The sequence below is a fragment of the Rana temporaria genome, chromosome 8 (genome assembly GCF_905171775.1).
Source record: "Rana temporaria chromosome 8, aRanTem1.1, whole genome shotgun sequence".
Taxonomy (NCBI): Eukaryota; Metazoa; Chordata; class Amphibia; order Anura; family Ranidae; genus Rana; species Rana temporaria.
The window spans coordinates 174,638,592-174,655,163 of record NC_053496.1 but is presented as its reverse complement, the minus strand read 5'-3'; the positions used below and the strand labels follow the sequence as shown (position 1 = coordinate 174,655,163).

The 16,572-nt window shown below is 43.8% G+C and overlaps 2 protein-coding genes across 2 annotated transcripts; both read right to left on the bottom strand.

Moving 5' to 3' along the window:
- Nucleotides 1–204: 204 nt before the first annotated feature.
- On the bottom strand, nt 205–10,346 carry LOC120910510 (zinc finger protein OZF-like). Its single transcript, XM_040322267.1, has 4 exons — nt 10,230–10,346; nt 6,854–7,042; nt 2,078–3,345; nt 205–208 (listed from the first exon to the last, which is right to left on the bottom strand). The coding sequence occupies exons 1-4, from the start codon at nt 10,344–10,346 to the stop codon at nt 205–207; spliced, it is 1,578 nt and encodes a 525-aa protein (XP_040178201.1).
- Nucleotides 10,347–12,703: 2,357 nt separating this feature from the next.
- Nucleotides 12,704–16,105, bottom strand: LOC120910739 (gastrula zinc finger protein XlCGF26.1-like). Its single transcript, XM_040322476.1, has 3 exons — nt 16,073–16,105; nt 15,832–15,970; nt 12,704–14,401 (listed from the first exon to the last, which is right to left on the bottom strand). Exons 2-3 carry the CDS (start codon nt 15,917–15,919, stop codon nt 12,981–12,983), a joined length of 1,509 nt encoding a protein of 502 aa, XP_040178410.1. The 5' UTR covers nt 15,920–15,970; nt 16,073–16,105; the 3' UTR covers nt 12,704–12,980.
- Nucleotides 16,106–16,572: the final 467 nt, after the last annotated feature.

Here is a 16,572-nt window from a genome sequence, read left to right as displayed (position 1 = left end):
CAGGGTTGTGTGTGATTGGGTGGTGGGGATGGATAAAATGTTACCTGGTTACCCAAAAGGAGCGTATCAAGGTAATGAAGTGGGGGTCCCAGGACAGTTAGTCCTGTAGGGTGAGAACGCACAGAGCGTTCTCTGGTGAGTGTAAGATAGTAAGCAGGCAGGTGAAGCTTATGTGACCGGTTCACTGGTTCAAAGGCAGCATTACTACCTGTATAACAGAGCATAAATAAAGGTAAGAACAAGGTTCAAACAAAGGGAGGAGAAAGGGCTATAATGAGCTTGGTAGAGTTTACACAGGTCAACTTACACGTATGTACATGGTGATGCACATGTCCTGGGACCCTGGCTCACATGCAATGTCTGCAGTTGAAATCCAGGTATATATAGCCCAGTATTAATCACTCTCTCTCTCTCTAACCCCCTCTCCCACCTCCTTCTCTCTCTAACCCCCCTCTCCCACCTCCCTCTCTCTTTAACCCCCCTCTCCCACCTCCCTCTCTCCCTCTAACCCCCCTAGCCCACATCCCTCGCTCTCTAACCCCCCTCTCCCACCTCCCTCTCTCTCTAACCCCCCTCTCCCACCTCCCTCTCTCTCTAACCCCCCTCTCCCTCTCTAACCCCCCTCTCCCTCTAACCCCCCTCTCCCACCTCCCTCTCTAACCCCCCTCCCTCTCCCACCTCCCTCTCTCTCCAACTAACCCCTCTCTCCCACCTCCCTCTCTAACCCCCCTCTCCGCTCTCTCTCTAACCCACTTCCCCTCTCTCTATAACCCCCCTCTCCCACCTCCCTCTCTAACCCCCCCTCTCCCACCTCCCTCTCTCTAACCCCCCTCTCTCTCTAACCCCCCTCTCCCACCTCCCTCTCTCTAACCCCCCTCTCTCTCTCTCTAACCCCCCTCTCCCTAACCCCCCTCTCCCACCTCCCTCTAACCCCCTCCCTCTCTAACCCCCTCTCCCACCTCCCTCTAACCCCCCTCCCTCTCTCTCTAACCCCCCTCTCTCTAACCCCCCTCTCCCACCTCCCTTTCTCTCCCCCCCCCCCCTTCTCTCACCTCCCTCTCTATCTCATTCCTCTCTCTCTTTCACCCTCTAATTGTCTCTTCCATAAGATATTAAATGCATTAAAAGATTTAAAAAAGTGTTTTTATACATTTCAAAATGTTTGCTTTAAAGAGTGTATGTCTCTCTATATACGGTATACATATATATATATATATATATATATACCCACACGCATGTTTGATTGAGTTTTGGAGTGCCCACCCTAATGCGATTGGCAGCGCACGCCTATGGCGCAGGCATCTGATGCACAACAAGCGAAGAGAACCAGGAAATGTAGCGGGCGGATTTCACCATTGGAGATTCTGTGAAGCCAACAGATCAAAGTGCCAACCCCCGGTCCTCCAAAACACTGAAACTGTCACTTTTGCAGGAAACTCTTTTGTAACGATAAATTTCACATCAGATTCAGCAGGTGTGTCTTTTCTGATGTCTAACTAGAAATCCTTGATGTTTAAAACATTTCCCGCACTCTGAACATGAATATGGATGTTCACCTGTGTGAAATCTCTGATGTAAAAGAAGATCTGCTTTCCACATGAAACATTTCCCGCACTCGGGACATGAGAAAGGGCACTCGCCTGTGTGAATTCTCTGGTGTAACAGAAGGTTTCCCTTTTGAGCGAAACACTTCCCGCACTCTGAACATGAATAAGGACGCTCGCCTGTGTGAGTTCTCTGGTGTGTAAGAAGGCTCCCTTTTTTAATAAAACATTTCCCACACTCTGAACATGAATATGGACGCTCACCGTTGTGACTTTTCTGGTGATAAAGGAGGCTTCCTTTGCGAGTGAAATGTTTCCCGCACTCTGAACATGAATAAAGACGCTCGCCTGTGTGACTTCCCTGCTGTCCAATCGTTGCTCCTTTTACAGCAAAACATTTATCCAATGCTGAACTTTCACCTGCGTGACTTTTCGAGTGTTTAAGAAGGCTCGCTTTAACAGTGAAACATTTCCCGCACTCTGAACATGAATATGGACGCTCACCCGTGTGAATTCTCTGGTGAGTAAGAAGGTGTGCTTTTTGAATGAAACATTTCCCGCACTCTGAACATGAATAAGGATGTTCACCAGTGTGAATTTTCTGGTGTCTAGTAAGCTCACCTTTCTGAGTAAAACATTTCCCGCACTCTGAACATGAATAAGGACGCTCTCCTGTGTGAATTCTCTGGTGTATAAGAAGCGCTCTTTTCTGAAGGAAATATTTCCCACACTCTGTACATGAATAAAGACACTCTCCTGAATAGGGACGCTCACACGTGTGAATTATTTGGTGCGCCCGAAGGTGTTCTTTCTGACTGAAACATTTCCCGCACTCTGAACATGAAAAGGGACGCTCACCTGTGTGAACTCTCTGATGTCTAAGAAGTGCTCCTTTCAGTATAAAACATTTCCCGCACTCTGAACATGAAAAAGAATGCTCACCTGTGTGAATTTTCTGATGTGTAAGAGAGTATCTTTTCTGAGTGAAACATTTCCCGCACTCTAAACATGAATAAGGACGCTCACCCGTGTGAACTCTCTGGTGTCTATGAAGGTCTCCCCTATGAATAAAACATTTCCCGCACTCTGAACACAAATAAGGACGTTCCCCTGTGTGAATTCTCTGGTGTATATGAAGGTTCCCTTTATGAACAAAAGATTTCCCGCACTCTGAACATGAATATCGATGCTCACCCCTGTGAATTTTCTGATGTGTAAGAAGTTTCTTTTTCAGAGAGAAACATTTCGCACACTCAGAACATGAATAAGAACGTCGACTTGTGTGACTTCTCTGATGTCTTAAAAGTACTTGTTTCGAAGCGAAACGTTTCCCGCACACTGTGCATAAATAAGGCTGCTCGCCAATGTGACTCCTAAGGTGTTTGTGAAGGTCTTCTTTCTCTGGGAAACATTTCCCGCACTCTGAACATGAAAATGTCACACTGGTGTGAGATCTGAGATGTCTATGAAGTTCAGAATTAGTCTTAAAAGATTTCCCGCACACCAAACATGACAATGATCTCTCAGCTGTGTGGACTTCATGGCTTAGAGAAGTTTCCTTAGTTGGGTCACTCCATGAATTTGTATTGTGAGATCTTATAAGGATGTTTGATGTAACTGTGTGTGATTGGTTAGAAGATTTCTCAGCATTGAGGGTTTCCTTTGGGTTCTTCGGATAAAATGACCTGTGGTTTATATGATGTGCGAGGTCATCATTTTCTTCTTCATTATCGGGAGGTAAAAAAAGACCTCCCACCAAAGATCTACCACCATGACGTTCTTCTGTTAGAAAGCAAAAATAAAATACAATAATTATTTTTCACATTCTGCCCTCACATGACATTATATTGAGGAATGGAGATGGACCTTTCATATGGCCTTCTCCATGTCTGTCTGTCCACCTGCAAGGTGATTAATGTGGCCAGTCTCTGGGTGGAGACCAAACCTGATTTAAGCCAGCCAAGCCTGCAATCTCAGTATTTCCTCCTCATTTGTTGGGAACATGATGTTATATTGAGGAATGGAGATGGACCTTTCATATGTTGTACAGTATCTCCTCCTCATTTGTTGGGAACATGACGTTATATTGAGGAATGGAGATGGACTTTTCATATAGTGTACAGTACAGTGGAACCTTGGATTGGGAGTAACACGGTTAACGAGCATTTCGAGCACTGTATTTTAAAAAATTGTTACTCGGTTTGCTAGTGTCGTCTCGCAAAACAAGCACAATTCAGGCCAAAGCACTATGAAGTACAACTTTTGGCCTGAGGTTGAGGGGGGACGCCAGAGCCGAACGTCAATCGTCGCCGTTCGGAAATGCATGGAAAGGCCCAGAGGACAGCGCGGCTGACCTTGGCAAATCTCAGGTAGGAAGTCTTTCTGAGGTTTGCCAAGGCCAGCTGAAGTGTCCTCTGGCCTTTTTTGGTGTTTCTGAGGCTCACCGGCGCCCCCCGTCTCTGGCCGCATGCGGTATTGCATCCCATTGAAGTCAAGGCGGAACAAATTATTTTCGTTAACATTGACTTCAATGGGGAAACTCGCTTTTGATATGCAAGTAATTTTGGATTACAAGCATTCTCCTGGAACAGATTATGCTCGTAATCCGAGGTTCCACTGTATCACCTACTCATTTGTTGGGAACATGACGTTATATTGAGGAATGGAGATGGACCTTTCATATGGTGTACAGCATCTCCTCCTCATTTGTTGGGAACATGACATTATATTGAGGAATGAAGATGGACCTTTCATATGGCCGTCTCCATGTCTGTCTGTCCACCTGCAAGGTGATTAATGTGGCCAGTCTCTGGGTGGAGACCAAACCTGATTTAAGCCAGCCAAGCCTGCAATCTCAGTATCTCCTCCTCATATGTTGGGAACATGACGTTATATTGAGGAATGGAGATGGACCTTTCATATGGTGTACAGTATCTCCTCCTCATTTGTTATGAACATGACGTTATATTGAGGAATGGAGATGGACTTTTCATATGGTGTGCAGTATCTCCTCCTCATTTGTTGGGAACATGACGTTATATTAAGGAATGAAGATGAACCTTTCATATGGCCGTCTCCATGTCTGTCTGTCCACCTGCAAGGTGATTAATGTGGGCAGTTTCTGGGTGGAGACCAAACCTGATTTAAGCCAGCCAAGCCTGCAATCTCAGTATCTCCTCCTCATATGTTGGGAACATGACGTTATTGAGGAATGGAGATGGACCTTTCATATGGTGTACAGTATCTCCGCATTTGTTGGGAACTGTGGTCAATACAAATTGGTTGAACTTAATGGTACTTTGATGATAATTTTATGTTAGCACTTCTCAAGCATTTATTACAACAGGATATGTATTTTTATATGTTGGACAGGGTCAGCATAGACAATGCAGACTTCTATAATTGGCACAGATCTAAAAAAAACATTGTTTTTTGATGGTAAGGAACCCAACATTTAAAATACCCAAATCACTGGATGTAGATTGCATTACTAAAGTTTAATTGCTGCAAGTCACCCAAAATGCCTCAAAATGATCAAAGAAAAGCCCCTCTGTACCTTTATAACAAAGTCTCCTCTTACCCGGTGATGTGAGGGACAGCTGATTCTCCATCATGACGTCCTTGTAGAGATCCTCGTGTCCTTCTAAATACTCCCACTCCTCCATGGAGAAATAGACAGTGACATCCTGACACCTTATAGGAACCTGACACACACAATGATACAGTCACCATCCAGACACATCCCTTGTCTGTTACTGGATAATGTCCCAGAATTCCCGGCACCGCTCACCTCTCCTGTCAGCAGATCAGTGATCTTCTTGGTGACTTCTAGAATCTTCTTCTTGCTCTTTCTCTCAAGAGTCAGGGAGGTTGGTGGAGACGTAGCGATGGGGTGAAGTATTTTTCTCCTTGTATACGAATGGTGATTTTTCCTCTTTGTAATATTCTCAAGAGATGTCTTCATGACTACAGCGCAGTCCTGTGATATAAAGCAATAAACATATAAGAATCCTCCTCACCTCTCCGGTCAGGTCTGTGTTTTATTAATAGAGATAAGTGTGATGTCATGTGACCTCCCAGAATCCTCCTCACCTCTCCGGTCAGCAGGTAGACGATCTCCAGGGTGAGAGTCAATATCATCTCATTTAAGAAAAATATTTTTTTTCCAAATTTTTCATCATTCAAGGTCCTCTCTATCATGACGTCCTTGTAGAGATCCTTGTGTCCTTCTAAATACTCCCACTCCTCCATGGAGAAATAGACAGTGACATCCTGACACCTTATAGGAACCTGACACACACAATTATACAGTCAACATCCAGACACATCCCTTGTCCAGGGTTTGACAAATTTGCTTGGAATCTAGGAGCCAGCTAAAAAAGTTAGGAGCCAGAAAACGTGCCCTGTCCCGCCGAGCTTGTGCGCAGGAGCGAACGCATACGCGAGTAGTGCTCGCATATGTAAACGGTATTCAAACAACACATGTGAGGTATTGCTGCGAATGGTAGAGCGAGAGCAATAATTCTAGCCCTAGACCTCCTCTGTAACTCAAAACATGCAACCTGTAGAATTTTTTAAACATCACCTATGGACATTTTAAAGGGTAAAAGTGTGTCGCCATTCCACGAGCGGACGCAATTTTGAAGCGTGACATGTTGGGTATCAATTTACTCGGCGTAGCATTATCTTTCACAATATAAAAAAAAAATTGGGATAACTTTACTGTTGTCTTATTTTTTTATTAAAAAAAGTGTATTTTTTCCCCCAAAAAAGTGCGCTTGTAAGACCGCTGCACAAATACGGTGTGACAGAAAGTATTGCAACGACCGCCATTTTATTCTCTAGGGTGTTAGAATAAAAGATATATAATGTTTGGGGGCTCTAATTAGATGGAAGGAGATGGCAGTGAAAACACAGTGAAAAACACAATAGAATTGCTGTTTTACGTGTCATGCCAACGGCCACCACAAGATGGCGCCAGATCACAGAAGGAAGCTTAGGCCTGCAGAAGGCCGCAAAGCCGCTGCCTCAATTGCCGGCCGGCGCGGCGGTGGAGGTGGGGGCGCACGGAGACACAGGATACCCCATCCTGTGTCTCCGTGCACCCCCACCTCCCCCGCCGCGCAATCGCGGCAGGCCCGCGCCAGCCGGTAATTGAGGCAACGGCTTTGCGGCCTTCTGCAGGCCTAAGCTTCCCCGGGCGCCAGGTCGCTATTTCTTGTCGCAATTGCCACTGGGCGCCCGGATTTTGTCGAGCCCTGCCCTTATCTGTTACTGGATAATGTCCCAGAATTCCCGGCACTGCTCACCTCTCCTGTCAGCAGATCAATCATCTTCTGGGTGACTTCTAGAATCTTCTTCTTGTCACATAAAGTAGTCAGGGACACAGATGAAGGGACAGTGATGTGTCTCGGGGATCCTCTCCGTCCTTCTGATACACCGTGATGTCTACTGGAGGTCACATACTCACCAGATGTCTTCTTCACTACTGTGTAACCCTATAGAGAGACATCAAGAGAAATGTGAATGCTTACTAAACCAAGGTTGTCACATTCCAAGAATATCCTCCATATCAGGTCACATCATCTTCTCCTGATAAATGTAAACCCTTTTTTTAATGAATATTAAGATGATTGTGTAATATTACCAGAATTCACCTCAGCTCACTGGTCAGATACATTTTTTAATAATAGAGATACAGGATGTCATGTGACCTCCCAGAATTCTCCTCACCTCTCCGGTCAGGTCTGTGTTTTATTAATAGAGATAAGAGTGATGTCATGTGACCTCCCAGAATCCTCCTCACCTCTCCGGTCAGGTCTGTGTTTTATTAATAGAGATACGAGTGATGTCATGTGACCTCCCAGAATCCTCCTCACCTCTCCGGTCAGGTCTGTGTTTTATTAATAGAGATAAGAGTGATGTCATGTGACCTCCCAGAATCCTTATCACCGCTCCGGTCAGGTCTGTGTTTTATTAATAGAGATACGAGTGATGTCATGTGACCTCCCAGAATCCTCCTCACCTCTCCAGTCAGGTCTGTGTTTTATTAATAGAGATAAGAGTGATGTCATGTGACCTCCCAGAATCCTCCTCACCTCTCCGGTCAGCAGGTAGATGATCTTCAGGGTGAAGTCTAATATCTTCTCTGTCATGTGACTTTGGTCTTTGTCTGTCATCCTCATTGATGTGGTCATGTGATCTATACGGGACTCTTTCTCTCTGTAGACGGATAATAAACTGAAAATTATCTGGACTGTACTGGGATGAATAATGTCTGCAGAGTTGATATTGCTTGTTATATCAGATTAGAGGTCTTATTTACTCAAGATAAAAACCGAGATTTTATGTAAAGTCTAAATTCAGCAAGAACATATTATGTTAAGTTTGGATGGGGATGGGGGAGGGGGGATTAGAACCTTTGTTGAAGTGACAGATGTCAAGCAGAATGGGAATGGAGAGGAGATCACCCTGAGAGTCACGTTCAACAAAATAACTCTGAACATATTACAAAACGGAGATGAAGGAATGCAAGAAAGATAAATAGTCTCTAAAGCTTACTATGAATGGATTGAAATTCAGGTTGGTTCAGCTGGCACTGGTTAAAATTCGATCAACGCATGCCCATCCCTGCTCTAAGGAAGTCAATCGAGACCACCGATCAATGTACCAGCTTTATTTAAAACCCATCTGGACTATACACTTGCGGCTTTGGATAGACAGTTAGATAAATGGCTCTATATTTAGGATGTATCCGGTCTATAGACCAGAGGCTCTGGATGGACAGTTGGATAAATGGCTCTATATTTAGGATATATCCGGTCTACAAACCAGAGGCTCTGGATGGACAGTTGGATAAATGGCTCTATATTTAGGATGTGTCTGCTCTATAAACCAGAGGCTCTGGATGGACAGTTGGATAAATGGCTCTATATTTATTATGTATCTGGTCTATAAACCAGAGGCTCTGGATGGACAGTTGGATAAATGGCTCTATATTTAGGATGTATCTGGTCTATAAACCAGAGGCTCTGGATGGACAGTTGGATAAATGGCTCTATATTTAGGATATATCCGGTCTACAAACCAGAGGCTCTGGATGGACAGTTGGATAAATGGCTCTATATTTAGGATGTATCCGGTCTACAAACCAGAGGCTCTGGATGGACAGTTGGATAAATGGCTCTATATTTAGGATGTGTCTGCTCTATAAACCAGAGGCTCTGGATGGACAGTTGGATAAATGGCTCTATATTTAGGACGTATTTGGTCTATAAACCAGAGGCTCTGGATGGACAGCTGGATAAATGGTTCTATATTTAGGATGTATCTGGTCTATAAACCAGAGGCTCTGGATGGACAGTTGGATAAATGGCTCTATATTTAGGATGTATCTGGTCTATAAACCAGAGGCTCTTAATGGACAGTTGGATAAATGGCTCTATATTTAGGATGTATCCGGTCTACAAACCAGAGGCTCTGGATGGACAGTTGGATAAATGGTTCTTAGTTTAGAATGTATCTGTGCAGATATAACAGTTCTATGTAGTTACATCTGCAGAGGTAAAACACATAACAGTGAATTTGAGGGACAAGGATGGACATGACGGGGGGGGGGGGGGGTTACTGGGTGTAAATATAAAATATCTTATTACCTCCTCTGCTGCCAGTTCCAACAATGTCTTCTCTCCAAATCATGTGATCCATAACTTCCTGTCAGTACCTACATCACTTCCTGTTTGTACCTGACATCACTTCCTGTCTGCCTGTTCCTACAACAGTAAGAGAGATGACCACCTTGTGGAGAATATGAATTCTGCATCCTACGTTCTCCTTTAGTGTTGTCAGATTTCCAGAATGTAAATTAATTGAATGTCATTTGACTTTGTGGCTGCTGACCCATAATGCCCTGCACAAATTAGAACCCGGTCAGGAGCCTCACAGCAATCAATAATGTGTAAGAGCTGGATAGCCCCACTTTTCGCTATAAGGTTGCTTTCACAATGAGACGCTTTTCAGGCGCTATTGAGCGAAAAATAGCGCCTGCAAAGCACCCTTAAAGAGCCGCTTATTTATCTCCAGTGTGAAAGCCTGAGGGCTTTTTCACTAGAGCGTTGCGCTGACAGGACGTAAAAAAAAAAATCCTGGTGAAACATCATCCTATTCACCATGTAGTAGATGACTTCTAAGGCCGCGTACACACGGTCGTTCCAAACCGATTAGAATGGTCCGACGGGCCATTTCCATCGGTTCACCGCTGAAGTGGCCTGATGTGCATACACACCATCGTTTCAAAAACCGATCGGGTCAGAAAGCGGTGACGTCAAACACATGACGTGCTGAATAAAACGAAGTTCAATGCTTCCAAGCATGCGTCGACTTGATTCTGAGCATGCGCGGGTTTTGAACCGATGCTTTCTGTACTAACCATCGGTTTGGACCGATCGGGCAGCGGGCCATCGGTTCGATTTTAAAGCATGTTTTAAAATTTTGGACCGAAGGAAAACAGACCGATGGGCTATACACACGGTCAGTTTGGACCGATGAAACTGAACCTCGGTCCATTCTCATCGGTTTTGTCCGACCGTGTGTACGCGGCCTAAGACAGCTTTAAAACAAAATACAGTAAACAGACTGCCCACTATATCAGTAGAAGGAGGATCTAACGACTGTTGTGGGTGTTACCAATAAAAAAATAATTGGTTTCATAGCCTCCAGTAACGGAGAATTGGAGATCGGTATCAGATTGACCGACAGTGAGATGGACAATGCAGACCAATGGTGAGATCCGTAAGGCTCCATTCACGCCTGAGCGTACTGGAATCAAGGGCGGAATCTTGCCCGTGATTACAGAATCATGGACATACACACAGTCGGAATATCCGACAAAAAGCTCACATCGGACTTTTCTTGTCGGAATTTCCGATCGTGTGTATGCGGCATTTGGTGTGAATGGAGCCTTATTCAGACCAAACAAGGGTCGAATTCTGAACGACCTTTTTTTTTGGGCGAAAATCAGAAATCTTGGGCATTTTGTAATCCTATGGTGTTACCATTGATTTCGAAATTAGACAAACCAAACCTTCAAATTTCACCTCATCTTGCTACAGAAAATAATTTTTGTGGACGGGAATCTTCTTTTCTTTTCTAGGAGTCACGCACATTTCTTTTTCTATTACATTTCTCGCATGATTCTCCCATCATTGATTAGAAATTTGTTTGTTTTTTCCAAAAAATTGTCCAATCACTCAACTTCGATGCCCACACGAAAATTGGCCATTGCTGTGGCCCACTAATGGTGCGAAATTCAAACGAAAGTTCTTAATTATGATTTTCTAAGGAAAATTCATTTGGAATTCGACCCATGTATGGCTGGCTTAAGGGTTTAGTAGATGCTTGAGAGTTCAACCACTTAAAAGGTGGTGAGATGTCTGTTCTCTCGTTCCTGGGTCTGAATTCCTACCATGGCAATTACAAGAGCTTCAAAAGTTCCCTACCAGATTTTCAATGTATTTTACAGAGCCTTGAAAAAGTATTCATACCCCTTGAAATGTTTCACATGTTGTCATGTTACAATCAAAAACGTAAATGTATTTTATTGGGATTTTATGTGATAGACCAACACAAAGTGGCACATAATTGTGTAGTGGAAGGAAAATGATTAACGGTTTTCAACATGTTCTACAAATAAATATGTGAAAAGTGTGGCGTGCATTTATATTCAACCCCCCCCCCTCCCCCCCGAGTCAATACTTTGTAGAACCCCCTTTCTCTGCAATTACAGCTGCAAGTCTTTTTGGGGATGTCTCTACCAGCTTTGCACATCTAGAGAGGGACATTTCTGCCCATTCTTCTTTGTAAAATATTTCAAGCTCTGTCAGATTGGATGGAGAGCGTCTGTGAACAGCAAATTTTCAAGTCTTGCCACAGATTCTCAATGGGATTTAGGTCTGGACTGTGACTGGGCCATTCTAACACATGAATAGACCTTGATCTAAACCATTCCATTGTAGCTCTGGCTGTATGTTTAAGGTCGTAGGTGAACCTCGGCCCCAATCTCAAGTCTTTTGCAAACTCTAAGGCCCTGTACACACGATCAGTCAAAACCGATGAAAACGGACTGAAGGACCGTTTCATCGGTTAAGCGATGAAGCTGACTGATTGCTGATGTGCCTACACACCATCGGTTAAAAAAATGATCATGTCAGAACGCGGTGACATAAAACACACGACGTGCTAAAAAAAATGAAGTTCAATGCTTCCAAGCATGCGTCGACTTGATTCTGAGAATGCGCGGCCTTTTGACCGATGCTTTTGCATACTAACAATCGGTTTTGACCCATCGGTTAGGCGTCCTTCGGTCAAATTTTAAAGCAAGTTCTCTTTTTTTTGACCGAAGGATAACTGACCGATGGGGCCCACACACGATCGGTTTGGACCGATGAAACGGTCCTTCAGTTCGTTTTCATCGGTTTTGACTGATCGTGTGTACGCGGCCTAACAGGTTTTCTTCTAAGAGTGTCCTGTATTTGGCTCCATCCATCTTCCCATCAACTCTGATCAGCTTCCCTGTCCCTGCTGAAGAAAAGTATCCCCTCAACATGATGCTGCCACCACCATGTTTCACGGTGGGGATGGTTTGTTCAGGGTGATGTGCAGTGTTCGTTTTCCGCCACACATAGCGGTTTGCTTTTAAGCCAAAAAATTTAATTTTGATCTCATCTGACCAGAGCACCTTCTTCCACGTGTTTGCTGTGTCCCCCCCACATGGCTTCTCCCAAACTGCAAACTGGACTTCTTATGGCTTTCTTTCACCAATATCTTTCTTCTTGTCACTCTTCCATAAAGGGAAGATTTGTGGAGAGCACGACTAATAGTTGTCCTGTGGACAGATTCTCCCCCCTGAGCTGTGGATCTCTGCAGCTCCTCCAGAGTTACCATGGGCCTCTTGGCTGATTTTCTGATTAATGATCTCCTTGCCCGGCCTGGTCAGTTTAGGTGTTCGGCCAAGTCTTGGTAGGTTTGCAGTTGTGCCATACGCCTTTTCATTTTCGGATGATGGATTGAACAGAGCTTCGTGAGATGTTCAAAGCTTGGGATATATTTTTATAACCTAACCCTGCTTTATACTTCTCCACAACTTTATCCCTGACCTGTCTGGTGTGTTCCTTGGCCTTCATGATGCAGTTTGTTCACTAAGGTTCTCTAACAAACCTCGGAGGGCTTCACAGAACGGAAGAGGGAGGAGGATCTAATGTTTCTGGACAATAGAAGTCAGCAGATGAATGAGCCAACTGGGATGTGGCCCTTTAAATGCATGTATTATTATACATTTGTTCTACAGAATGAATAATATAACCTAATAAAGCCACAGTACATTTGTCAACAGCCTGGGGCAGGTGTGTTTCCTGAAATTTCTAATTAGATTTCCTTGATTTAAGAAACATTTCCCGCACTCAGAGCATGAACTCTGTCTGTGTGAATTCTCCTATGTTCGAAATACTCCTCTTTCTGAATAAAACATTTACCGCATTCGAAACACGACATGGGACGCTCGCCTGTGTGAATCATCTGATGCATAAGTAGTTTTCCTTTTTGAGGGAAACACTTCCCGCACTCTGAACACGAAAAAGGACGCTCACCAGTGTGAGCTCTTTGGTGTATACAAAGTTTTTCTTTTTGAATGAAACATTTCCCGCACTCTGAACATGAAAAAGGACGCTCGCCAGTGTGAATTTTCTGGTGTCTAAGAAGGTTTCCTTTTTTAGTAAAACATTTACCGCACTCTGGACATGAATAAGGACGATCGCCTGTGTAAGTTTCCTGGGGTGCAAGGAACATTCCTTTCACAGTGAGACATATCCCCGACTCTGAACTGGAACAAGTAGGCTCACCTGTGTGACTTTTCTGGTGTCTAAGAAGGCTTCCTTTCACAGTGAAACATTTCCCGCAATCTGAACATGAATACGGGCGCTCGCCTGTGTGAATTCTTTGATGTGAAAGAAGGTGTCCTTTCTGAGTAAAACATTTCCCGCACTCTGAACATGAATAAGGACGTTCACCCGTGTGAATTCTCCGGTGCCTAAAAAGCTCTCCCTTCTGAGTGAAACATTTCCCACACTCCGAGCAGGAATAAGGACGCTCACCCGTGTGAATTCTCTGATGCCTAAGAAGTTCTCCTTTCTGAGTGAAACATTTTTCACACTCTGTACATGAAAACAGGCGCTCACCGGTGTGGATTCTCTGATGTGTAAGAAGTTTCTTTTTCATAGTAAAACATTTCCCGCACTCTAAACATGAATAAGGGCGCTCAATTGTGTGAACTTTCTGGTGCATAAAAAGCTCCCCTTTCTCTTTAAAACATTTCCCACAGTCTGAACATGAGAAAGGACGCTCATTTGTGTGACTTTTCTGGTGCATGAGAAGTTTGCTTTCCTCTGTGAAAGATTTCCCGCACGCGGAACATGAAAAGGTCGGACTGGCGTGAGATCTGAGATGTCTATGAAGTTCAGACTCGATCGTAAAAGATTTCCCGCACACCAAACATGACAAAGAACTGTCAACCGTGTGAACTCCTTCATGACTTAGAGAAGATTCCTCAGGATTAGATGGATTGGTTGATGAATCTACATTGTGAGATGTTATAATAACGTCTGAAGTAACAGAATGTGATTGGTCAGTAGATTCCTCAGGATTAGAGAGATCCATTGATGTCTCCACATGATATGGTCTGCGGGGGGTAATCTGAGAGAGAAGGTTTCCTCCTGGAGAATATTGTGCAATGTCATTTTCTGCATCACAATCTGGAGATAAAAGAAGAAGATCTCCTTCCGAGGTGCGACCACCAGGATCTTCTTCTGTTAGGAAATAAAAGTAAAATTAAAAAGAAAAATATTTTTTACATTCTGTCCTCACCAATCATACATGACGATATTAACAACTCAGGACAAGTATACAAGACATCCAAACCAACACTGAGTAGCAGTCTACATTGATGACATTATTATACTGAGGAATGGAGATGGACCTTTCATATGGTGTACAGTATCTCCTCCTCATTTGTTGGGAACATGACGTTATATTGAGGAATGGAGATGGACCTTTCATATGTTGTACAGTATCTCCTCCTCATTTGTTGGGAACATGACGTTATGCTGAGGAATAGAGATGGACCTTTCATATGGCCTTCTCCATGTCTGTCTGTCCACCTGCAAGGTGATTAATGTGGCCAGTCTCTGGGTGGAGACCAAACCTGATTTAAGCCAGCCATCTTAGTATCTCCACCTCATTTGTTGGGAACATGACATTATATTGAGGAATGGAGATGGACCTTTCATATGGTGTACAGTATCTCCTCCTCATTTGTTGGGAACATGCCGTTATATTGAGGAATGGAGATGGACCTTTCATATGGCCTTCTTCATGTCTGTCTGTCCGCCTACAAGGTGATTAATGTGGCCAGTCTCTGGGTGGAGACCAAACCTGATTTAAGCCAGCCATCTTAGTATCTCCTCCTCATTTGTTGGGAACATGATGTTATATTGAGGAATGCAGATGGACTTTTCATATGGTGTACAGCATCTCCTCCTCATTTGTTGGGAACATGACGTTATATTGAGGAATGGAGATGGACCTTTCATATGGTGTACAGTATCTCCTCCTCATTTGTTGGGAACATGCCGTTATATTGAGGAATGCAGATGGACTTTTCATATGGTGTACAGCATCTCCTCCTCATTTGTTGGGAACATGACGTTATATTGAGGAATGGAGATGGACCTTTCATATGGTGTACAGTATCTCCTCCTCATTTGTTGGGAACATGCCGTTATATTGAGGAATGCAGATGGACTTTTCATATGGTGTACAGCATCTCCTCCTCATTTGTTGGGAACATGATGTTATATTGAGGAATGGAGATGGACCTTTCATATGGTGTACAGTATCTCCTCCTCATTTGTTGGGAACATGACGTTATACTGAAGAATGAAGATGGGCCTTTCATGTGGTATACAGTAGTTCCTCCGCATTTTGGGAGATCATGGCGTTAAATTGATGAATGCAAATTACATTTTAGTTTCTGCATGTGAAGTCTATCTAAGTGGAGCCTCCGTACAGCTTTCCCTTTACAATAAAGTCTACTCTATTATTATAATGTTAGGGGCTGCTGATTCTCCATCATGATGTTTTGTAGAAATCTATTTACCTGACTATGTGAAAATCGACATATCCTCAGTCATCAATCCATATACAGGAGTCGTTTCTGTATTTAGTGTTCATTACTTACCTTTGCTGATATATAAAGAAGGATCCTCCTGTTTAATTTTTTCCATCAGCCCAACTTCCTCCGTAGACTGCTGATGAATCAAAGACATCTCCTCTTCTTCCTCTTTAACCTCAACTTTTATATATGTCTGTTCTTGGCACTAAACCAACAGAATGATAAAAAATCTAAATGTGAGGACCACCAGGCTACATAGATGAGTATTATCTCATACAGTAGTCATTCTTGAGTTCTCGTCATCTACCTGATGATGGTGAGAGGTGGTGTGACCTTCCTGTGTGGAATCCCGGGAATACAGAGGACAGGGACATCTCTCTGGTGGGTTCCCATCACTGGATCCATCTGTAGGAAAGACACACACTGACCGAATACATTGTTTCTATGTGTTTATCAGATGATGGGGGATCTAGGTGGACTCTCTGTACTGCTCTCTCCTTTACAATAATGAGCACCACCATACAGTTTGGGCCCCACTGTTAGCTGGGAATACAGAGGACAGGGACATCTCTCTGGTGGGTTCCCATTACTGGATCCATCTGTAGGAAACACACACACTGACTGAATACATTGTTTCTTTATCAGATGATGGGGGATCTAGGTGGAGCCTCCGTACTGCTCTCTCCTTTACAATAAAGTCTCCTCTTACCCGGTGATGTGAGGGGCGGCTGATTCTCCATCATGACGTCCTTGTAGAGATCCTTGTGTCCTTCTAAATACTCCCACTCCTCCATGGAGAAATAGACA